This window comes from Bufo bufo, chromosome 3 (assembly GCF_905171765.1).
Source record: "Bufo bufo chromosome 3, aBufBuf1.1, whole genome shotgun sequence".
In the NCBI taxonomy this organism is placed as follows: domain Eukaryota; kingdom Metazoa; phylum Chordata; class Amphibia; order Anura; family Bufonidae; genus Bufo; species Bufo bufo.
Window position 1 is genome coordinate 513,544,853 of NC_053391.1, and position 24,746 is coordinate 513,569,598.

The window sequence follows — 24,746 nt, forward strand, 5'->3', positions numbered from 1 at the left end:
ATAGCGGTGGTTTTGTTTGTTGACTTCACCATTCACATAAAAGTTTGCCTCATCACTGAACAAAATCTTCTGCGTAAACTGAGGGTCCTGTTCCAATTTTTGTTTTGCCCATTCTGCAAATTCAGTGCGCCGATCTGGGTCATCCTCGTTGAGATGCTGCAGTAGCTGGAGTTTGTAAGGGTGCCATTTGTGAGTAGCTAATATCCGTCAAAGGGATGTTCGACTAATGCCACTCTCCAGTGACATGCGGCGAGTGCTGCGCTGTGGGCTCTTGCTGAATGAAGCTAGGACAGCCACTGATGTTTCTTCATTAGAGACAGATCTCATGCGTCCACATTTTGGCAAATCCAACACTGAACCAGTTTCACAAAACTTAGCCAGCAGTTTGCTAACTGTAGCATGGGAGATGGGTGGTCTCGTAGGGTGTCTTGCATTGAAATCTGCTGCAATGACCTGGTTACTGCGTTCACCAGACATCAACACAATTTCTATCCGCTCCTCACGTGTTAACCTCGGCGACATGTCAATGGCTGTAAACAAAGAGAAACTTGTAAATAACTTATGAAAGAATAAAGTTACGTTAAAACCAAGCACACCATTGTTTTTCGTGTGAAATTACCAATAAGTTTGATGTGTCACATGACCCTCTTCCTATTGAAAAAACAAAAGTTGGATTCAAAATGGCCGACTTCAAAATGGCCGCCATGGTTACCACCCATCTTGAAAAGTTTCCCCCCTCACATATACTAATGTGCCACAAACAGGAAGTTAATATCACCAACCATTCCCATTTTATTAAGGTGTATCCATATAAATGGCCCACCCTGTATATTGGAAAGTTTTTAGTGCAAATTTACAAAGGGTATGCACATAACCCTATTCCTGAAGGCATGCGTTAGCCATTGACAACAGAGTATATCTTGTATTAATGATGGAATCAGGCAGGCACTGCGATAGCGGATTTGTTGTTCATACGTATGCACATACAAGCAGGCTTTTGGTGACTGAGTAGTGCTAAAGTCTAACCAGACAACTCTTTTTTGGGGTTGATCTATGCCTGTTTATTTCACAGGTATAGCACTTTTGTAAATTGTCCTGCAACTGTTACAATGTGTGCTAAACAGATGACTCAATGGCATACATTGTTGCTGAACACTATCTAAATGCCGCCCCTGTCTTTGTCTGTCTATACTGTGCAGTGGCAAGCCTCAATAAACACACATGTTGCTAACTAACTTGCCCTCAGTGACACATCGCTCACTGTATTTCAGACTTGGACTGTCTAAAAGCTAAAGCGCAGCACGATTACACCCCACCCGACATGTTTCGCCACAGAAGTGGCTTCGTCAGGGGATGTGGGTTACTAGCGTGCACGCGCTACAAAGTGCCGATTAATATGCATGTCTGGGATCCGCCCCCAACGTCAGCATCCAATAGTTAAGCGGTAATGCAAATTGGCTGGCGCACATCACTGACCAGCCGGCGCGTACTGCTGACTGAAGCGGGCGCATCACTGTCAGGTATTTCTGCGCTCACTCTCACTTTAACCCTCACTGGGCTCCCGTCGATCTTCTGTCTCCTCCCCATCTGTGGCACTCATTGTGAATTAACCCTATAGGTGTCACTGATCTATTTACACCCATGCTAGGGAAAATATGTGGAGAGGGAACACAAAAGTGTTCCTAATAATGGCCCTCCTAACTAGCCATATTATACTACACACATGTTATCTTATAAGTGTATATACACCTAAATTAGGTGTGTTAACTCTATGATATCCGTATATAAAAACTAGTTACTATGCTGTGACATGATTGTATACTATAACATGTATTGTATAAATATATGGCATCAGTGTGTGGAGGCCAATCACTTACATATGACAGAACTATGTGACTTCAATATATAAAAACCAGTCAATGGACTATACCAAGGTGTATTTGGCCAGGAGAGGCCTCAGTTATTGGCCAGTACTATGTGGACTACATATAACCCGTACTCATTTTTATAGGGTGCAGTAATGCTGTTATTTATTGGTCAATATAATGTAGAATACATGCAGACCATAATCATGTTATAGGATGTAGTCACACTATTATTTAAGGGTATTCAGATACGGTGGGTGTGTAGGTATAGAGGGCAATATTTACCTAGTGATCCTATGACATGCAATCAATTGGGCACATCGTTCTAAGCCTGCCTGACTCTTGGCAGTATTCCTAATAAATAGGTTGTGATTGTTATTACTATGTGAAATGTTAAATAAAGGCCGTATAAGAAAATCCTTCATTTAGGCCATTGGGACTGAGGGTCTGTAACCTATGGATCCATCTTGCCTCTTCCTGAAGCAACTTTTGATCCAGGTTACCACCTCTGGGGCCCAATTTGATTTTGGTCAAACCCCAGAATTTTAAGATGTCCAAATTACTGTTGTGGGCATATGTAATATGTCTATACAGTGAAGTGTCTTTTTCTGTATTGATGGCACTAATGTGTCCTGATATTCTTCTCCTAAGTTCTTGTATTGTTTTCCCTACATATAATTTAGGGCAGGAACATGATGCCACATATATAATCCCACTACTCCGACAGTTAAAGAACTCTCTTATCGTATATTCTCGCCCATCCACCGGATTTCTAAACTTCTTGACTTTGGGTACGTATTTGCACAATGTACAATTACCACATGGGAATGACCCCACAATAGTTGATTTTAACCAGGTTTCTTTTGTTTTTTGCATTGCAGGGAGAAAACTGTGAACCAATTTATCCCTAAGATTTTGTCCTCTTCTGTAGGTCACACTCGGATATGGTGATATGACTGTACTCAATTCTCGGTCACCGGTAAGTATCTTGCAGTGTTTTTTAAGGATGTTCATTATTTGTAAATGATTGTGATCGTACGTACCAATACATCTTATCTTTTTTGTATCCTGCATGGAATCAATTCTCTTTTTTTTTTGAGATAAAAGCTCCTCTCTTTTTTGATTCTTTGCTCGATTGAACGCTTTTTTGAGAGTTTTTCGCGGGTAACCTCTTGCTCGAAAACGTTTTTAAAGGCTTCCTCTGTCGTGCAATTTCTTCTAGCCCTTAAATATTGACCGACCGGTATCCCATTTTTCAATGGTGTCGGATGCCAGCTTGTCCAATGGAGGAGGCTGTTTGTCTCCGTTAAAATCTGCCCATTTATATATCTTTCTTAATTGTTAAATCCAGGAAACAAATGATGTTTGGATGGATCTCGCAGGTAAAATGCATACCTACATCATTGGTGTTTAATTGGTCCACAAATTCTATAAACTCTTGTTTGTCACCATCCCAAAATAACAGCACATCGTCAATAAATCTACCCCAAAATAAAATGTGACTTGTGAAATGTGCATAAGTGTCCGAAAATACAATTTGGTCCTCCACCCCAAAAACAAATTAGCGAAAGACGGTGCACAGGGTGTCCCCATAGCGGTACCTTTCATCTGATGATAAAAGGTACCGTTACATAGGAAATAGTTGTGAGTGAGTATGAATCTCAGTAAGCTTAGCACAAAATCATTATGTTTGTGAAAACAAGTGCTCTTAGTGTCCAAAAAATATTTTATCGCCTTAATGCCAATCTCATGTCCAATATTGCTGTATAAAGCCTCGACATCTAAACTGGCTAGTAAAGTGGATGCAGATAGTGTTATATCGCTAATTTTGGTGAGAACATCAGTAGTGTCCTTGATATAAGACGGTAGTGATGTTACAAATGGTCTCAACACAGCATCCACGTATTCACTAGCCGGTTGTGTCAAGGCATCATTCCCTAACACTATTGGACGTCCCGGAATTGGGATCTTTTTTTTATGCACCTTTGGGAGTGCATAGAATGTCGCAATAGTGGGATTTTTGTTATACATGAATTTAAATTCTTCTTTGGATATCAAGCATTTCTCTCCCCCTGTCTTTAGAATTAGATGTAATTCATTGAGGTATCTATTTGCGGGATTCATTTTTAGAATCTCATATATTTCTTTGTCCATCAGTAACCTATTGACCATCTGGTCATATTCCGTTCTATCTTGGATGACGATGTTACCCCCCTTGTCACTCGATTTGATAACTATGTTCTTATTTGACCTGAGTTCCTCAAGAGCAACATATTCCTCATTTGTCAGGTTTTCCGGAAAAATGTCCGGTTTTGCTTTTAATTTGTCGATATCTTGAGAAACCAGTTCTACAAAGGTCTCAATGTTTTTAAACTGTGAAAATGGTGGGGTCCATCTAGATCTAGGTTTCAGGTCTGTCAATGGAGGTACAATCTACAGAAGAGGACAAAATCTTAGGGATAAATTGGTTCACAGTTTTCTCCCTGCAAAGCAAAAAACAAAAGAAACCTGGTTAAAATCAACTATTGTGGGGTCATTCCCATGTGGTAATTGTACATTGTGCAAATACGTACCCAAAGTCAAGAAGTTTAGAAATCCGGTGGATGGGCGAGAATATACGATAAGAGAGTTCTTTAACTATCGGAGAAGTGGGATTATTATATATGATAGCATTCTTTAGAAATGTTGGCCCATATTGATAGGATAGCATCTTGCATTTGATGGAGATTTGAGGGATGCACATCCAGGGCACGAAGCTCCCGTTCCACCACATCCCAAAGATGAGATCTGGTGACTGTGGGGGCCATTTTAGTACAGTGAACTCAGTCATGTTCAAGAAACCAATTTAAAATGATTCGAGCTTTGTGACATGGTGCATTATCCTGCTGGAAGTAGCCATCAGAGGATGGATACATGTTCTCATTCTGTTTACGCCAAATTCGGACTCTACCATTTGAATGTCTCAACAGAAATCGAGACTCATCAGACCAGGCAACATTTTCCCAGTCTTCAACAGTCCAATTTTGGTGAGCTCATGCAAATTGTAGCCTCTTTTTCCTATTTGTAGTGGAGATGAGTGGTACCCGTGGGGTCTTCTGCTGTTGTAGCCCATCCGCCTCAAGGTTGTGCGTGTTGTGGCTTCACAAATGCTTTGCTGCATACCTCGGTTGTAACGAGTGGTTATTTCAGTCAACGTTGCTCTTCTATCAGCTTGAATCAGTCGGCCCATTCTCCTCTGACCTCTAGCATCCACAAGGCATTTTTGCCCACAGGACTGCCGCATACTGGATGTTTTTCCCTTTTCACACCATTCTTTGTAAACCCTAGAAATGGTTGTGCGTGAAAATCCCAGTAACTGAGCAGATTGTGAAATACTCAGACCGGCCCGTCTGGCACCAACAACCATGCCACGCTCCAAATTGCTTAAATCACCTTTCTTTCCCATTCTGACATTCAGTTTGGAGTTCAGGAGATTGTCTTGACCAGGACCACACCCCTAAATGCATTGAAGCAACTGCCATGTGATTGGTTGACTAGATAATTGCATTAATGAGAAATAGAACAGGTGTTCCTAATTATTTTTTAGGTGAGTGTATGTGGCATCATGTTCCTGCCCTAAATTATATGTAGGGAAAACAATACAAGAAGTTAGGAGAAGAATATCAGGACACATTAGTGCCATCAACACAGAAAAAGACACTTCACTGTATAGACATATTACATATGCCCACAACAGTAATTTGGACATCTAAAATACACCTTGGTATAGTCCATTGACTGGTTTTTATAGATTGAAGTCACATAGTTCTGTCACATGTAAGTGATTGGCCTCCACACACTGATGCCATATAATTATACAATACATGTTATAGTATACAATCATGTCACAGCATAGTAACCAGTTTTTATATACTGATATCAGAGTTAACACACCTAATTTAGGTGTATATACACTTATAAGATAACATGTGTGTAGTATAATATGGCTAGTTAGGAGTGCCATTATTAGGAACACTTTTGTGTTCCCTCTCCATATATTTTCCCTAGCATGGGTGTAAATAGATCAGTGACACCTATAGGGTTAATTCACAATAATGAGTGCCACAGATGGGGAGGAGACAGAAGATCGACGGGAGCCCAGCGAGGGTTAAAGTGAGAGTGAGCGCAGAAATACCTGACAGTGATGCGCCCGCTTCAGTCAGCAGTACGCGCCGGCTGGTCAGTGATGTGCGCCAGCCAATTTGCATTACCACTTAACTATTGGATGCTGACGTTGGGGGCGGATCCCAGACATGCATATCAATCGGCACTTTGTAGCGCGTGCACGCTAGTAACCCACATCCCCTGACGAAGCCACTTATGTGGCGAAACATGTCGGGTGGGGTGTAATCGTGCTGCGCTTTAGCTTTTAGACAGTCCAAGTCTGAAATACAGTGAGCGATGTGTCACTGAGGGCAAGTTAGTTAGCAACATGTGTGTTTATTGAGGCTTGCCACTGCACAGTATAGACAGACAAAGACAGGGGCGGCATTTAGATAGTGTTCAGCAACAATGTATGCCATCGAGTCATCTGTTTAGCACACATTGTAACAGTTGCAGGACAATTTACAAAAGTGCTATACCTGTGAAATAAACAGGCATAGATCTACCACAAAAAAGAGTTGTGTGGTTAGACTTTAGCATTACAAATCAGCTATCACAGTGCCTGCCTGATTCCATCATTAATACAAGCTATACTCTGTTGTCAATGGCTAACGCATGCCTTCAGGAATAGGGTTATGTGCATACCCTTTGTAAATTTGCACTAAAAACCACACATGTTGTCTTGCTCACTTTCCAATATAGTGCAATGAGCGTTTGTATGTGGTTATAACAGCCATATGGCACATGCCTCTCAGTCACCGCTAGTGATTACTAGCAGCCACTGGGCAAATTGGTTCTAAATTCTATCTTGGACTGATAGTTTTAAACGTTTCTTTCTATCCTGATACCGTATGTTTTAAAATAATGAAATAAAGAGATAATTTTATTTGATAGAATTCAGTGGCGACCCCTAAAAGGATTTTTTTTTTGGTCCAATGACAGTTGATTTTCTGTATTGATATCCCGGGGGTCTCTATTAGGGCTTTTTGAATAGTTTGAACTTTCTCTTACCTCCCACTATGTTTCAGGTCCAAAGCTCATGAACAGATAAGAAATGGGGGATGACACTTCCACACATACAGGAGGCTCCTATAATCTTCCAAAGCTGTGTAGAAGCAATTCTTTTATCAGGCTCAGGATCTCAGCTAGCTCTGACACCCCCTATTTCCTTTGAGTCGTCTTCTGGGTCTCTATTTCTAGGGACGGAGCTTGCCTGACAACAGGCAACTACAAAAGCTTTTTCAGGTGGATGCAGGCATATATGTTAAATTAAAGGGGTTGGCCAGTTTCTGGTTACTGTTGAGGCCCTGTCCATAAAATGGAATGTAAACAAGGGGGAATACCTTATGAAAATAGAAAATGGTGCAGCGTGACCACAGGTGAATGTCTGTTGATAGTTTAGAAGGAGGGGTAATCCGTAATTTACAGGGTATATATAGCAGGGGCATAGCTCAGATTGACACGCCCCTAGAGGCGGCAAGGCAAAACGTACGTCAGGGTTTTTCTGCCCCTCCTGGTTTGTAGGTCTCATTATTCCAGTGCTTTCCTAACCTTTTTCTTTTTCCACTGCCCTCTGGTATTATTCCAACTAGGAAGGCCATCCGGATTATTATAATTGCAGTTTGTTTGATGTATTGGATTTTGATACTATTTCTTAGTCAATAGGGACGCCCAATAGTGTCAGGTGTGGGTAGTCTAGGACAGAATGTAGGGATCTACATTGATAAAATCATCAAACCCTTCGTAGAAACACTACCGTCGTACATACGTGACACCTCTGATCTCCTACTAAGACTCAGTGGTGTAAGTATGGACGATCAAACCATGCTGGTGTCAATAGACGTCGAGGCCTTATATAGCTCGATCAAACATGATCTAGGAATAAAGGCTGTAGAAAGCTACCTGAGGATGAGAGACATCAGACAATCTCGACATAATCAGTTTATACTTGACAATCTCGACATAATCAGTTTATACTTGATCTATTGAACTTCAGCCTCACTAGGAACTATTTTGTCTTCAATGGCCACTTCTACCACCAGCTCAGGGGCACCGCAATGGGCAGTTCTTGTGCGCCATCGTATGCTAATCTGCTCCTGGGCTGGTGGGAAGCCAATATTATTGGCTCAGAAGAGATGGAAAGATGGCAAGACAGGATAGTCCTATGGCTGAGGTTCATCGACGATGTCTTTATAATGTGGCGAGGAACGGCAGAGGACTTTGGGGAATTCATGGAGATAATCAATGATAATACTATGGGCCTTAGATTCACATCTGAATACAGCCGCGACACTCTAGCTTTTCTGGATGTGCTCATTGAAAGAGGCCCTAACAACAACATTATCACTTCGGTATACCGTAAAAAGACAGCAACAAACAGTCTACTCCGTTGGGAAAGTGCCCATCCCTATGCTCTACGGAAAGGCATACCAAAGGGTCAGTACCTTAGACTCCGGCGCAACTGCTCGACTTTTAAAAAATTCAAGAGTGAGGCAAAGGAGCTAAGGTACAGATTCAGAGACAGAGGATACCCGGATGGTATACTCAGAGTGGCCTATGAGGCAGCTGCCTCAGAGAATAGGGATGGGCTGCTCATTCCAAAGAATAAAAGGACAGACTACACTGCCCCGGCCAGGAGTACCCGTATTATAGGGACCTTTGATAATGCCCACCAACAAGTCAGGCAGATTTTAATAAAACACTGGGACATACTAAAAACTGATCCTGATTTGGAGGATATAGTAGGACCATACCCACAAATAACCTATAGGAAGGGGAGAAGCCTGAAAGACAGATTGGTTAACAGCCATTACCTACCCCCTATTAACCCTGACAACTGGCTATCCAGGAAACCTACAGGCACCTTTAAATGTGGTAGGTGTCTGGCCTGTAGTCAAATAAAGAAAACCAAAACATTCACGTGCTCACATACGGAGAGAGAATACACCATCCGTGACTACGTGAATTGTTTAACCATGGGGGTGGTATATCTGGCACAGTGCTCCTGTCCCCTAGACTATGTAGGGAAGACAAAGAGAGAATTTAGGAGACGCATCAGAGATCACTATAATGATGTTCAAAACAAAAAAGATACATCAGTGGCACGGCACATCAACCAATGCCATGGTGGTAATACGGCATGCCTTCAGTTTATAGGTATCCAACATGTCCCTAAACCCAGGAGGGGGGGGACTGGGATAAACTAATCCTGAAGGCAGAAGCCAGATGGATTTATAGATTGAAGTCTGTTACACCCAATGGCCTCAATGAATATCTCTCCTACAAACCCTTCCTATAAATATACAATATACGTATGGAGGATAATCCTAAATGGCCCTCTATGGTATATATAGGTATTAAAATGACAAGCAACAATGTGTCCATGCAGATATGCACCAAACTATAACCAAAAATGTAAATATGATTGCGATAAAAATATCAATATGACAGCAATCAAACAATTCACAAAATATAATATAAGTTTAAAGAAATGATAGTACTCTATAATCGATGCCCAGTTAGAGTGTATTTTGCCAATTTTGAACAAATTTAACCTAACTATCAATACCTTTCAGGTAAAAGTAACCTTGCTAAACAAAAAGCCGGCCGGGGACGCGGTATGAGATCCCCATGACAACTAACCACTCCCAAACACTACGTCACTTCCGCACTAGAGCAGAGCATAGCCAGGCCGTCCGACGGAATAAGCGGGACTTGTCTGCGCATGTCTCCGCCGAGAAGCAGACAGGTGACATACAAGGGGGGAGTGTCAAGTATGCGCCTGGCCCTCACCAGCTTACTGGTTAATTCCATGCAGGGGAGGAGCGAGACGCACAAAAAGAGACGCACAGCTCCACAACGCCGCCACTGCCGCATGATCGATACAGGTGAGAGCTACTGCCTTCATCACCTGAACATCCTCGTCCTTCCCTGAAGAGCCATACCTGGCGAAACGCGTCGGATGAAAAAGGACAACAAACAATAGAGAGGCAAGAGCATAGGGACTCTTAGTACAGGCCCGAGGTTCCTGAGGCTGGGGGTCGTCTTTCTCAAGACGAGTGCTCCGACTACAGCCATTAAGGCTATCACCCTGACTAGACTAGGTCAAGTAGGGTAAGGGCAAAGGGACTTCTAGTGAAATAAACTAGGTTCTCCCCCTATATACAATAAGCCTTCTAGACAGACAAGCTTTAACCACTACTATGTAACTGGTCCCTCCTCTCCCTCTCTCTAATATAAATAGCGCAGCAGTTCCATTGAACTCAGCCGTCTCATCATTATTTTAAATGGTAAAAATAAAAGTTTAATCTTAATATAAATACAACAAGGCACACTCAGTTAATTAACAACATTTATTTGAGACCACTGAGAATACTTTATAGTGGGTCTATTCCATAGACACTTACTATAAACATATGACATATTTCTTAGTCAATACAGCACTGGTGTTAATGAACGATTCAGTTCATACCTCTGTATGACTTGTCGAATTTACAACATTACTAGCTATATATTTTGTGTGATGAACTAATATGATATATACGGACCTAGAGCTCGGTGGGGCCTTCATTCTCACAGCGTTGATCTGCACTGCTTTTCATTTTTACTTTGTATATTTATGTATTGTAGGTCTCTTTTGATATGACATAATAAAGAAGGTTTTTCTATTACATGTGTGGTCTTCGTAGTTCGGCTTGGAAGTTATGTTCCCACACATGATTTCTTACTTTGTCGTTTTTGGTTGGTTCTTACCCAATTAGCAGCATTGGGAGCGTTCTCATTAACTGACAGCTCTACCTCCCTTGTGTCCTTTCAGTTGGATACAGGTACAACAAACATACTCTTATAATAGCATTTAAATGCAAATAAATATCACACAAAATTATGACAATGTGATATATTTATTACACGCGTTCTTAAAAGTTTTAAATAAAAAGTAGTAAAAAAATAACACATCACATGATTAAATAAAATAGAAATAAAAGGCTTCTGTGTCGTCTTCCTCATCGTTTGTACCATTCTGGAGCTTCTTTCTTTGTCTGCAATAATGAAAATAGAGAATCGTAAACATATGAAGCGGATTGTAGCTTGGTAGATGTAATTATATAACAAGCATCCTGTTTGTACTACTACGATCTTCTGACTTTACTTTCCATCATGTCTAATAGAAAACTTTTCAGTTTCCAGAGAAATACATGAGGCACTTTTGGAATCCGTAAACATTGGCATTGCCCAACAGTAGGTAGAATATGAGAACTGACTTCTAAGATTCTGTAAGCCAGTCGGAATATTTTGTTTGGCTACATGTCCCAGGAATAAAGTGTTAGTAAGTTACATAATATTATTCTGCTCAAAACATGTTGTAAATTCTCTGTACAGTGAATCTGCTAGTGCATTTTAATAGAAAAGGTAATGAAGATGCTCACCAGACGTGAGCTGTTTTATATAATGCATATTTCATGAATTTCATAAACTGTTCATTTATCGTTAAAGGGGTTTCCGGGACTTTTTACTAATGACTTATCCCCTGGATAGGTGTCACGGAACCATGAACCAGACGTACAACAAGAGATAAGTGAAAATAAGAAAGCTTTATTGAAAATAAAGCTGTAAAGCAAAAGTCCAAACGGATGGTGAAACCGAGCAGAGTCTTTGCGAAGCCAGAGGTCAGGAACCAGAAGGGTAGTCAGACGAAGCCAGGATCAGGAACCAGCAGGGTAGTCAGACGAAGCCAGGATCAGGAACCAGTAGGGTAGTCAGACGAAGCCAGGATCAGGAACCAGCAGGGTAGTCAGACGAAGCCAGGATCAGGAACCAGAAGCAGCAGCAGTCTTAGAAGCATGTGAACACAAGAGGACCAAGCAAGGAACTGAAGCCACAGACCTCCTATATATATGAGCTAGGCATCCAGCTCCTCCCAGGGGAAGGAGGAGCCGCAGGGTGGAAGGCTACAAGAAACCCAGGACCCAAGATGGCCGCCAGCACATGTCAAACGAAGGAGAGCAGCAAGCAGGTAAGACCATGACAGTACCTCCCCCTCAAGGGCCCCTCCTCCGCGGAGCACAAAACGGTTTCTGAGGGAAGCGTGCGTGGAAGGCTCGGAGCAAGGCAGGAGCATGGACATCTGCGGAGGGAACCCAGGAACGCTCCTCTGGACCATAACCACGCCAATGGACCAAAAACTGCAACCGACCGTGGACCAGGCGTGAGTCCAGGATATTGCTCACCTCATATTCCTCACGATTGCCCACTTGGACCGGACGAGGCCGAGGAACCGAGGAAGTGAAACGATTACACACCAGTGGCTTCAACAGGGAGACATGAAACACGTTGGAGATCCGCATGCCAGGAGGAAGCGCAAGGGCATAGGCTACCGGGTTTACCCTGCGAAGCACTCGGAAGGGACCAACAAAGCGAGGCGCCAGCTTGGGAGTGGGCACTCGAAGGTTGAGGTTGCGGGTGGACAACCATACACGGTCTCCGACCTGGTAGGAAGGAGCAGGCGCTCGTCTGCGATCAGCCTGGAATCTCTGGCGCTGCGCAGAGACCTCAAGGGACTTCTGGATCTGTACCCAAGAAGCACGTAGGACGGAAAGGTGATCCTCCACAGCCGGAATATCCTGGGGAGAGAATACCTCCGGTAACACGGCAGGTTGGAACCCATAATTGGCCATGAAGGGAGACGTCCCAGAGGAAGAGTTCACCGCCGTGTTCCTGGCAAACTCAGCCCAAGGCAGGAGGTCAACCCAATTGTCTTGGTGATCGGAGACATAGCAACGAAGGAATTGCTCCAAGGCCTGATTGGATCGTTCTGCGGCCCCATTGGACTGAGGGTGGTAGGCCGAGGAGAAGGAGAGATGAATCCCCAACTGGGAGCAAAAGGCGCGCCAGAACCTGGACACAAACTGACTCCCCCGATCCGACACAATCTCCTTAGGCAAACCGTGCAACCGGAAGACCTCCCTGGCAAAAATCGTGGCCAACTCTTGTGCAGAGGGTAACTTCTTGAGAGGAACACAGTGGCACATTTTGGAAAACCGATCCACAATCATGAGAATGACCGTATGGCCTCGGGATGCAGGGAGGTCCACAATGAAATCCATCCCCAGGTGTGACCATGGGCGCTCCCCGGTGGCTATGGGTTGCAGAAGGCCCAACGGAAGGTGCCGAGGGGACTTACTCTGGGCACAAACGGAGCATGCCGCTACATATGCGGCGATGTCGGAACGTAGGGAAGGCCACCAGAACAGACGTGAAACAGCCCAGGACAGCTGATTCTTTCCAGGATGCCCCGCGGTCTTGGAGTTATGGTAGGTTCGCAACAACCGAGTGCGCAACTCCTCAGGCACAAAACATCTGCCGTTGGGTCTCCCAGAGGGAGCACCAGATTGAGCCGCCAAAATCTGCTCACCCAGGGGAGAGGTCAGGCTGGTGCGAATGGCGGCCAGGATCTGATTCGGAGGTATGACCGAAGTCGGAATCGACTCCTCCCTGGACAGCTCGGAGTACTGCCGTGATAAGGCATCCGCCCTGATGTTCTTGGAACCGGGTAGGTAGGAGACCACGTAATTAAAACGTGACAAGAACAGAGCCCATCTGGCCTGACGTGGTGTCAATCTCTTGGCCTCAGAAAGGTAGGTCAGATTCTTGTGGTCCGTCAGGATGAGAACCGGAACCACCGAACCCTCGAGCAAGTGCCTCCATTCTTTAAGGGCCTGCACGATGGCCAATAACTCCCTGTCACCAATCTGATAGTTGCACTCCGCGGAAGACAGTTTCCGGGAGTAAAACCCACAAGGAAGCAGAGGACCCTCTGGTGTTCTACGCTGAGACAGAAGGGCGCCTACTCCCGTCTCAGACGCGTCCACCTCGAGGACAAAGGGCAACCCAGGGTTGGGATGCGACAGAATCGGAGCCGACACAAAGGCGGACTTTAGGGCCTCAAAAGCTCGGATGGCCTCGAGCGGCCAGACCTGGGAATTACTGCCCTTCCTGGTCAGATCCGTTAGAGGCTTGGCCAGCATGGAAAAGTCCCTGATGAACTTCCGATAATAATTGGCGAAGCCCAAAAAGCGCTGCAGGGAACGAAGACCACTGGGCTGGGGCCACTGTAAGACAGCCGAAACCTTCTCAGGATCCATGGAGAACCCCTCAGCGGAAATGATGTAACCTAAGAAGGTTACCTGGGATCGGTGAAATTCGCATTTCTCAAGCTTACCGAACAGCTTGTTCTCTCGTAACCGTTGCAACACTCGTCTGACATCCAGAATGTGGGCCTCCATGGATTCAGAATATACCAAGATGTCATCCAAATAGACTACCACACACTGCTGCAACAGGTCACGGAAAACATCGTTGATGAATTCCTGAAAGACTGCGGGCGCATTGCACAACCCAAAGGGCATAACCAAGGATTCGTAATGACCGGTCCTGGTGTTAAACGCGGTCTTCCACTCATCGCCCGCCTTGATCCTTACCAGGTTATATGCCGCCCTCAGGTCGAGTTTGGTAAAGACCGTGGCCCCTTTAAGGCGATCGAACAGCTCGGAAATCAAGGGTATCGGGTAAGCGTTCTTGATCGTGATGCGATTGAGACCCCTGTAATCGATGCAAGGCCTCAACTCACCGCCCTTCTTTTTCACAAAGAAAAATCCAGCCCCTGCCGGGGACGAAGATTTGCGAATGTGTCCGCGTGAAAGCGCCTCCCTCACGTACTCCTCCATGGCCTCATTCTCCGCTACCGACAGTGGATAGACTTTGCCACGAGGAGGAACGGCACCAGATTGTAACTCTATGGCACAATCGTATGGGCGGTGCGGAGGTAGGGCAACCGCGCGCACCTTATCGAATACATCCCGGTACTCCTCGTATTCAGGAGGCAACAGAGAGTCCGAGGAAGTACACAGCAACTTGACAGACCCATGGATGCAACTAGCCCCACACTGCGGTGACCACGAGAGGATCTCGACCGATCTCCAATCGAAAGTCGGATTATGCTTCTGGAGCCAGGGGTACCCCAAGACCACCGAGTAGTGTGGAGACGAAATAACCTGGAGGCAGACCGACTCTCTGTGAACGGCACCAATGGCTATCCCCACTGGAAGGGTCTCATGAGTCACGTGTGGCGGCAGAAGGGGTCTGCCGTCTATCGCCTCAAGAGCCAGTGGGGAACCTCGAGCCTGCAGAGGAATGGAATTGGCGGCAGCGAACACACTATCAATGAACAAACCACCAGCACCAGAGTCCACCAACGCCTGGGTCGTCACCGAGCCCCCGACCCAGGAGAGGACAACAGTGATCAGTGGTTTGTCAACACGGGAAACCGGGGACGAGGAGACTCCACCCAAGATCTGCCCCCGACAGGATCTCAGGGTACGAGCGTTTCCCGGACGGTTCGGACATGCCAACCGAAAATGCCCACCGAGACCACAGTACATGCATCGGCCCTCGCGTCTCCGGAGTGCCCTCTCCCCCTCGGACAGGCGAGCAAACCCCAGCTGCATGGGTTCACCCCCAGACAAGTCATCCCCAGGAGGCGTGGGAGGAGAGGGAGGCACGGGTGGGACAGCAAACGTAGGCACCAATCTGTTAGAAGACCTCCGCAGGTTCTCCTTAAAGGAAGGTCTCTCCCTGAGTCTGGTGTCAATCAAAATCAGGAAAGAAATAAGAGACTCGAGCTCAACTGGTAGGTCCTTAGCTGCAACCTCATCCTTCAAGGCATCCGAGAGACCATGAGAGAAAGCAGCGACCAGAGCCTCATTATTCCAGCCCACCTCTGCTGCCAGGGTACGAAACTCAATGGCGTATTCAGCTACGGATCGTGAACCCTGTCTGATGGACATAAGGAGCTTCGCAGCAGAGGCAGCACGAGCCGGCACATCGAATACCTTCCGAAGAGAAGCAACAAAACCGGAAAACTCGGCAACCACCGGATTGTTGTTCTCCCATAAAGGACTGGCCCAGGCCAAGGCCTTGTCCGAGAGCAGCGAGATCAAGAAGCCCACCTTTGATCTCTCAGTAGGAAAGGCATGTGGCAGCAACTCGAAATAAATGCCCACCTGGTTAAGGAAACCTCGGCACTGAGTTGGCTCTCCCCCAAAGCGCTGTGGAAGAGGGGCAGAACCGGTCATACCCCGAAACACCGCAGGCGCAACAACAGGTGTCGGGGTAGACTCTGGCGCAACAACCGGAGCGGCAGTAGGAGCGAGCCCAGGAGCGACAACCGACCCATCGGCAACGGGAGCGAAATGAGCCGTGCGTTCAAGCAGGGTTTGCAACGCCACAGCGAACCGACCCAACAGGTGATCCTGCTGATCAAGTCTGGCAACCAGCGTGGGTAGCGAGGATGGCCCTGTACCGTCAGAATTCATGGCTTGGTCCTAATGTCACGGAACCATGAACCAGACGTACAACAAGAGATAAGTGAAAATAAGAAAGCTTTATTGAAAATAAAGCTGTAAAGCAAAAGTCCAAACGGATGGTGAAACCGAGCAGAGTCTTTGCGAAGCCAGAGGTCAGGAACCAGAAGGGTAGTCAGACGAAGCCAGGATCAGGAACCAGCAGGGTAGTCAGACGAAGCCAGGATCAGGAACCAGTAGGGTAGTCAGACGAAGCCAGGATCAGGAACCAGCAGGGTAGTCAGACGAAGCCAGGATCAGGAACCAGAAGCAGCAGCAGTCTTAGAAGCATGTGAACACAAGAGGACCAAGCAAGGAACTGAAGCCACAGACCTCCTATATATATGAGCTAGGCATCCAGCTCCTCCCAGGGGAAGGAGGAGCCGCAGGGTGGAAGGCTACAAGAAACCCAGGACCCAAGATGGCCGCCAGCACATGTCAAACGAAGGAGAGCAGCAAGCAGGTAAGACCATGACAATAGGTCATCGGTATCTGATTGGTGGGGTCTAACACCCAGGACGCCCGCCAATCACTTCTTTCAGAAGGCATTGGCGCTCCTGAGAAGGCCGCAGCCTTCTTGCAGCTTTCCTTAGACCAGTGACTTCACATTCATTGGTCACATGGGCTAGGAGCAACTTAGCCTCATTCAACTGAGCTGTGATCCGAGCCACTATACAATGTACGTCACTGTGCTTGGTAAGCTGATATAAGACCGCGGTGCTCTCAGACAGCTGATGGCACAGGTTCGACCCCCACTGATCAGATACTGATGACTTATAAAGAGGATAGCTCATAAGTTAAAAAGTGTTGGAAAACGTCTTTAACCTAAAATCCAAATTATGCTAAAGTACCACTACAGACAAAACTGTGTTATATCTAGTGTAGGGCCTGAGGGGATGGTGCATGACAAGAATTCCTGCTGTTTTTGAATCCCAGTATCATGCTCACCCCTCAGGGGTTGCAATAGGCATAACAAAGGGTATATGTTTTTATTTTAAACACTGAGAATCAATTGACTACATCACTTAACAAACTAATACAAAACAGATCATTGAAACCATATTAATATGTGGCCAAACATCCAGGTGCCTTTAGCAGAGAAGCATAAGATTCAGGCATTGATGAAACCCAGATTGTTTGTCTGAATTTATAACATTTGATTCCCTTTTTAAAGCCAAAAGACCTTTATTCTTCTGGTGATGAGTACTCCAAAGAGATAGAAAATGCCAGTGCCTCAATGGAAAGCCCATAAAACAATATCTTCTTTATTTAACCCGTCTTAAGATATCTCCACACATGGATCCAAGGCATACAATGGGTAATGCGTGTCAGCAAACTGCCTTAATCATAGACCCTATGATCTACTGTTGGATATAGGTTGGGCCCATCTGGTATACTACATAAGCTGCACTCATTTATGGCCTGTCTGCTTTTTATTCAGCTGAAATCAAGCAATCACTGGACTATTAATGTCACTGCCATAAGGTACCACAGGCTTGCTTATGATACCCTAAAATATATATCCATCTATTTTGCTGTTGATGACCTTCAAAAACTGATGCTGGATTAAGAAATGCAGGCACAGATGGTCACAGCTCATGTCATGTTTCACCAAGGGTTAGATTTTTTGGCCCTTGGCCTGTTACATAGATCTCCTGACATTGAACTAAAACATGAAAAATAGACTTCTTGACTAGTGCACATTGACCTACTTATGTATTTGTATGTCAGTTTACACTTTCAGTGAATCAGCTCAAGCCTTCTTTTCATTGATTCACGTTTTCACAAGATCACGTCCATGCTCTTTAACAGCTCTCAGCTTAATTTAAATTGTCCAGTGACGTTTATGGCAAGCAATTACTATTAGTCCGAATGCTCTTCACCTTAGAAAATGATTTACTTCCACTATGTCGGCTAGCAGCCATCAGTACGTGAGACACTATAGGTAACTAACAGAAGATGAACAACGAGGACAAAATGAACAAACTAAAGTGTCAGGCACAGTGGGTATAAAATCTTCAAATAAAGCCATAAAATACTGCAGATAAACAAAGAATTCTCAATCCACAACTTTATGGCCGTTATAAAGTGTCACATGTAACAAATGGCGGTTTACGATTAACTACAAGCAGCATTAAAGCAAAGATGAAACACTTACAAACACAGTTGGTTGAGGTATAAATATGTTCTCGTCCTGGCGGGCCTGAAATGCAGGTTCTGCTGATGAAGATTTCCCTTTAGTTGCACGATTCCTCACATGTTCTTTAGAGCGAAGGAAATCTTCCACTGGTCTCTTATTCTTAAGACCAAGTAAGACTTGCTTCATTTCAGCCAACTCCTGTAAAAAGCAGGAAAAAGTAGTTTGATAATTGGTTTACTAGAGCAGTGTTTCCCAACCAGTGTGCCTCCAGCAGTTGCAAAACTACAACTCCCAGCATGCCCGGACAGCATTTGGCTGTGCGGGCATGCTGGGAGTTGTAGTTTTGCAACAGCTGGAGGCACACTGGTTGGGAAACACTGTACTAGAGCATTAAGTGTCCTAGAGAATGATACGGAAATATTTTGTGTATTAGTATAGTATTATTATCATCACACTTTCTGCTTAGGAGATTGCAAACCCTCCAAAGCAGTTCTTTATATAGATAGCTGCATACATGCTGTCAAAAAGGTGGTTAAATTCTATGCCCACCTTTCATAACATTTTTATGTACCAAAAAATATCAAAAAAGTTTTGCAACAGGTCATAAAAATCTTAAAGTTTCATAATGTTTGTTTCTACATTTCCTGGGCAGACCTGCACGAGTCCAAAGTTGAGCTGGCCACACACTTCAGATTGCAGATGGTCGAATGCTCGTTCAGCTGACTGCTATTACATAGGCACGCGTGGCTCAGTCGAATGTTGGGACAAGGAAGAAAGCTGCTGCAAGACACCTCTGATAGCAGCTTGTCTTCCCTGAAAACAAATTATTAGGCATGCTGAAATCACGTTTGGACACCAGCATACACGTTAGATGGTCGGCCAAAATTGGCGTGTTGAGCCGATATTAATCTAATGTTTATAACCTGCTTAACAGCCAAAAAAAATTTACTTTGATATTGTTTTAATACCATGAATTCCATTTAATGATTTTTATAAATTATAATTGGACAATTAATATGAATAATTGATGTTTTCTAGTAAATAAAATAAAAACATACAAATTTACAGAAAGAAAAATAATTTCCAAGAAAATCCAAAATAAAAAAAGAAGCAATTTAAAGAACAGTCTTGATTAAACATATTCTACCGTTTTGTGTATACATCCCCTATGCACACCTATGTGTTTACATGGTTACAACAGCAAACAAAACCTGGTTCTGCAGTCACATATTAGTCTATCTGCCACCTGACCCCTAAACATTTTGTCTATTTTTTCTAATGCATTTTTATCAGATAAAAAAAAAAAAATGCCCACCTTTTCACTAGAAACAGAGGCACTCTTCCCCCAAAGGCTGAGCTTGGTATTGCAGCTCCGTTTTTCTAATCTCATACAACCCCTTTAGCCGTAGGGGTACTAGTTTATAAAGGAACCCTGATGCATGGCAGTGCCTGGAATCAGAATCACAGTCAGTCATTTCCTGACAGATTTCTTATTGTATTCCATTTCTACGGATCACCAAAACACGAATCTCCATTCCTCATCCCAACGTGCTGAGCAAGATGGAGAGTCAGTACCTTGCAATTTAACATTATCTATTTGCATAAGGAAGCCGTGTGCAGTGGCATGTTCAAACATCTCAACTGCACAGCAGCTGTTTGAGGAGACGGCATAGCGGATGCCAACATGCCGCTTCGAGTTGTAAACTCTGCAGACATGTTGCCAGGGGGATGCATAGACTGAATTGCTTGATGAAAATAGCTCAGACAACTCTATCGGTATCTACATGCTCCATCATTAGAGATAAAATCAGGCTGTGTTTGTGTACTCGTGTCACAGGATCTTAGGCAAGAAAACAACACCAATAATCAAAAGATTACGGTTCAATGTAGAGAGGGACTCTCAGGGCTCTTCTTGAAGGATTTGTATTAGTACATATGTAGGAGATCAGCAAACTGCATTTTTCTTCATTTACACAGTAAGCAATTTCCTTGTATCTTTCGCATGAACAATGGGTAAACTTCCTCACTTTAAATGCAGGTCTTCCTTAAGGGATTCCAGAGTGATGATGAGTTGACGTGAAGTGCTGAGATACTGATAATGACTTCAGTTTCTGTACATGGGAAACTATTTGCATTTGATTACACATGTGATTGTTACACACATCTCAACATGACACTATCGCAAGCCAGGCAAGAATATTAATCAGTGAGAAAGAACATCTTGAGTCGATTCACACATATCTGTGCAAATAATTAAATGCCCAGAAGGCTCAGGATCAGGCACCCCATTCACCTACTGACAACCCATGTGCTCAACCACTGAGAGGAGTGACTGTCCAGCGTTTATCACTCACCTTGCTGTCCCAAACCAACTGGGAATTGGCACACATTTTTATAAATGTATTTGATAAATTATCTGTGACTTACTTCGGGAATCCAAAAGAGATCAGGTCATAGATTGTAGTTAAAGAGATTTATTCCAAAAAATAGTGTTAAGGCCCCTTCACACTGAACAATGTTTGGGCAGATTCTCGCTAATGAGAGCTCGAACAGACGCTTGTTATAGGAGCAGAAGAACAAAAGTAACAGAAGTGCCGTATTCAGCACTTAAAGGGGTTATCCCACTTAGCAGTTTCATACTTACCTGCTGCCACCGCGCGTTCACTTCCTGGATTCTGGCTGGGGGCGGGCTTCATCTTGATTGAAGTCTTCTCCCGGCCGGGCCACGCGCTGGACTGAACGCGCACGCTGCCGCGCATGCGCAATGTGACTTATTTCTGGCCAGTATAGTACAGAGCCGGCGTGCGCGTTCGCAGCTCTGTACTATTCTGGCCGGGAAGAAGTCACCGTCGCGCATGCGCGGCAGCGTGCGCGTTCAGGACAGCGAGTGGCCCGGCCGGGAGAAAAGAAGAAGTCTTCTGGGCAAGCGCGACCATCGGGATCTTGCGGAAGAGCGGTGGTCGTAACCAGGGGAGACCGAGTCACAACAATAAGGTAAGTGGGGATGAATTTTCTCCTAATCGGTGGGAATTTGTTAATAAAGTATATTTACAAAAATGATCACTGTCAAATCATTAACAGATTTAACAGTGATCATTATGATGGGATAACCCCTTTAACTGAAGCGAACGGAGCCTATGGACCCCATTGACTATAACGGTATATGTTAGGTTTCTGTTCAGGAGAAGGTTTTTGTAGTGGAGACAAAAGTCCTGCATGCATTAGTCAATGGGGTCCGTAGGATCCGTTCGCTTCGGTTAAGTGCCAAATCCAGCACTTCAGTTATTTTCGTTCTTCTGCTCCTACTTTCCTCCTCTAAAACCTAGGTGCTTCTTATGATCAGGTGCCTTTTATAAAGCGAAAAATACGGTACTTCAGAACACTGAGCTAAAGAGCTGACTCAGCCTCCTAACTGCTCTGCTTGTCAAGGATTATGACCCTGAATACAGCTGATAAGATCTTCAGCTGAATCTGTGTAGTAATGGAGTTCATAAGGAGACAACTGAAGTAAACAAAGGACAGACAAGACAGACTGTGGAAATATGGGGCTGTGATAATGTAGCCGATTTCATTACAAGTGCTGCATTAGCCCCCCCCAACCCTCCATTCTCTCTGTACTTCAACTGTTTCCTCATGAAGTCTATTCCTACAGAGATTAAGCTGAATAATTTATCACCAGCATTCAGGATCATAATCCCCAACAGGTAGAGCAGAGAGGAGGATGAGGCAGCTCTTTACCTCAGTGTTCTGCAGTAACTTTTTCTTCTATGTGATTAGGACAGGTTTTGTGTGTACTAATAGGACAGCGGCCATTTTATTTCCCCAGATGATTTCTCCCTAGACAAAATGAGTCATTATAACTAATGAAAGGTTTTGGGGAATATATTTATAATAAGGTAATATTTAAGTATTTTCATTAATTTTATTTTATTAATTCCAAGAGAACCCGTTTAAGATAGCCATACATATTAGTTTAATACTTCTGTCCGACAGTCGGATAAAAGATCTTTTGTTCAAAGAAAAATAGCTTGTGAATGAAAGATCTTTCTTTGAAAGAATGTTCCCAGAAAGATCTTTCATCCATCACCCCGTTTCATTGAACACGTGTGGCCAGTTGGAACAACTGTAACAGCCAAGATGGACTAAAATGTGTATGGCCGTGTCTGTGAAACAAACGTTCACCAGATGATTGATTGTTCAACCATCAACCAATTTCCATCTAATGGGTATGTCCAGCTTTACAATGGGTTGTCAAGTTTCCTTGAAATACAGCAGCATGCTAACTATCAAAGAGATACCGATGGACAAGTATTGATGGAAACTTGATGGAAAATGTTGCAATGCTTATCGTTTTCTTAACTTGACACAATCACAATGGAAAAAATAGCACATTTTATATATCAGGTAAAGGTTCACAATCTGAAAAACGACATAATAAGACCAGGAAGTATACCACTGAATAATGGAGAAGCATTTTCTAGCGAGTAGCCCCTTATCTTTACAATGTGTATGCACTGGACATGTTATCATATTCCCACAAAGCACAAATCCCACACTGCCTTGGGCAATATAACATATACTTTAGACTCTTAAAAGTGCTGAGGCATGTCAAACTGCTATGAAAAATTTTAGCTTTATGATAGGTCTGTATATACCTGCTTCCCTGCTATCGTTGTTAGTACACATCATTCATTATTAACAGTGCAAGGTGTCCATCATATTGATGTGTGCTACAGCAGGTAATGCAGAAATATACATGTAAATAAAAGTGTTATACGCCCAGTGGGTATGTTTAATTATGAAATAAACGTACTCAAATGTATTCTTTGGCTTATCCATAGACATTAACAGGCCAAATGTAGTCCAAAAGAGTATACATTTGAACTCCTTTATGCTTGTCTACTGCTCTATTCTGCCCTCCAAAGAACCACTATGCAGTATATATGACATAACTTTATTTAATTTATACCAAAGTGAATGGGTTACGCATGCAGGTGTAATGATTTATATCTGCTTATGTTAAAATGGTACATTTTTAATTCCTTGTTAATACCACATGACTTTATTTAAACAAAGGATTCACTTATACATAGGTGCTAAATGGAAGGCACAATGACATTCTTTCCTCTATGTTTTTAGAGTATACAATAAGGTGTTTGTCTGGGCCAGACATGGTGTGTCTCCATGAAGCTGCTTCCAATACAGTATGCATCTGACCAGAAAAGTTATGCGCAGACTCCTTGCATATCACTGCTTCTATCAATCAGTGGCCTCAGCAGTGATGTGTGCAGGCATGGCACATGGCAGTGGAGGCCACTTACTGGCCAGCAGCAGTCACATGCAGGGTGTCCATACAACCCATTTCTGGCCAGGCAGGGACCAAAAGTGTTGAGGATGGAGAAACGTTGCAGGAGTCCGAATAACTAAAACAGGTGAGTGTTTTTTACTCCTTTAACTCATACACCATGCCGGGCCATCCCAAATATTTTTTCAGGGCCTAGACAATTCCTTCATACATAGGTCCAAGATGTGATGTGAATAGGATTTTAAAACTTTTTGTCATAAGGACAGGTTTTAAAAAAATCCTATTTCCTGTTGCTTGTACATCACCACTGTACAGAGATTTTTACTAATTTTTATCTGTGTATTAACGTGATGCGCCATAATAGTACTTTCTGCAAGCCACTCAAATATTTTAGCGGAGGCTTAGGCTACATGCACACGATCAACTGTCCATTTTTAACAGACTTTTTTTTTTCTCACTCATGACTTTCTGAGAAACAGCGTTAAAAATGTACCCGTTCAATTGTATGGGGGCAGTTTGTCAGTGAAAAATGGACAAGATAGAACATGTTCTAATTTTTTTACGTCTTTTTTCACTAAACACAATATAGGAGACCGCACTGCTGTAGAGTTCAGAGACAAGCCAAGTTACAGTTGAGCCAAGTGTAAAAATCCGACATAGTCAATCATGGAATCTGTAGGCAGGTTTCCCTCTCCTTTCAATTTCGACCTTCTGTTTGTGGCCAAGAGAGGCAGCACCAATAGTGAAGCACCGCTAATAAAGTGCCTCACTATTGTTGCTTCCTCTCTTGGCCACAAACAGGAGGTCAAAATTGGAAGGAGAGGGAAACCTGCCTACAGATTCAATGATTGACTATGTCGGACTTGGCTCAACTGTAACTTGGATTGTCTCTGAAC

The 24,746-nt window shown here is 43.9% G+C and overlaps 1 protein-coding gene across 1 annotated transcript in view; it reads right to left on the reverse strand.

Annotated features, from left to right (window-relative positions):
* Positions 1 to 10,907: 10,907 nt before the first annotated feature.
* Positions 10,908 to 24,746, reverse strand: part of PIBF1 (progesterone immunomodulatory binding factor 1) — a 264,396-nt gene continuing 250,557 nt past the window's right edge. The window contains 2 exon segments of the mRNA XM_040425363.1: positions 10,908 to 11,047; positions 18,564 to 18,743. Coding sequence (XP_040281297.1) covers positions 11,012 to 11,047; positions 18,564 to 18,743 — 216 coding nt within the window. The 3' untranslated portion in view covers positions 10,908 to 11,011.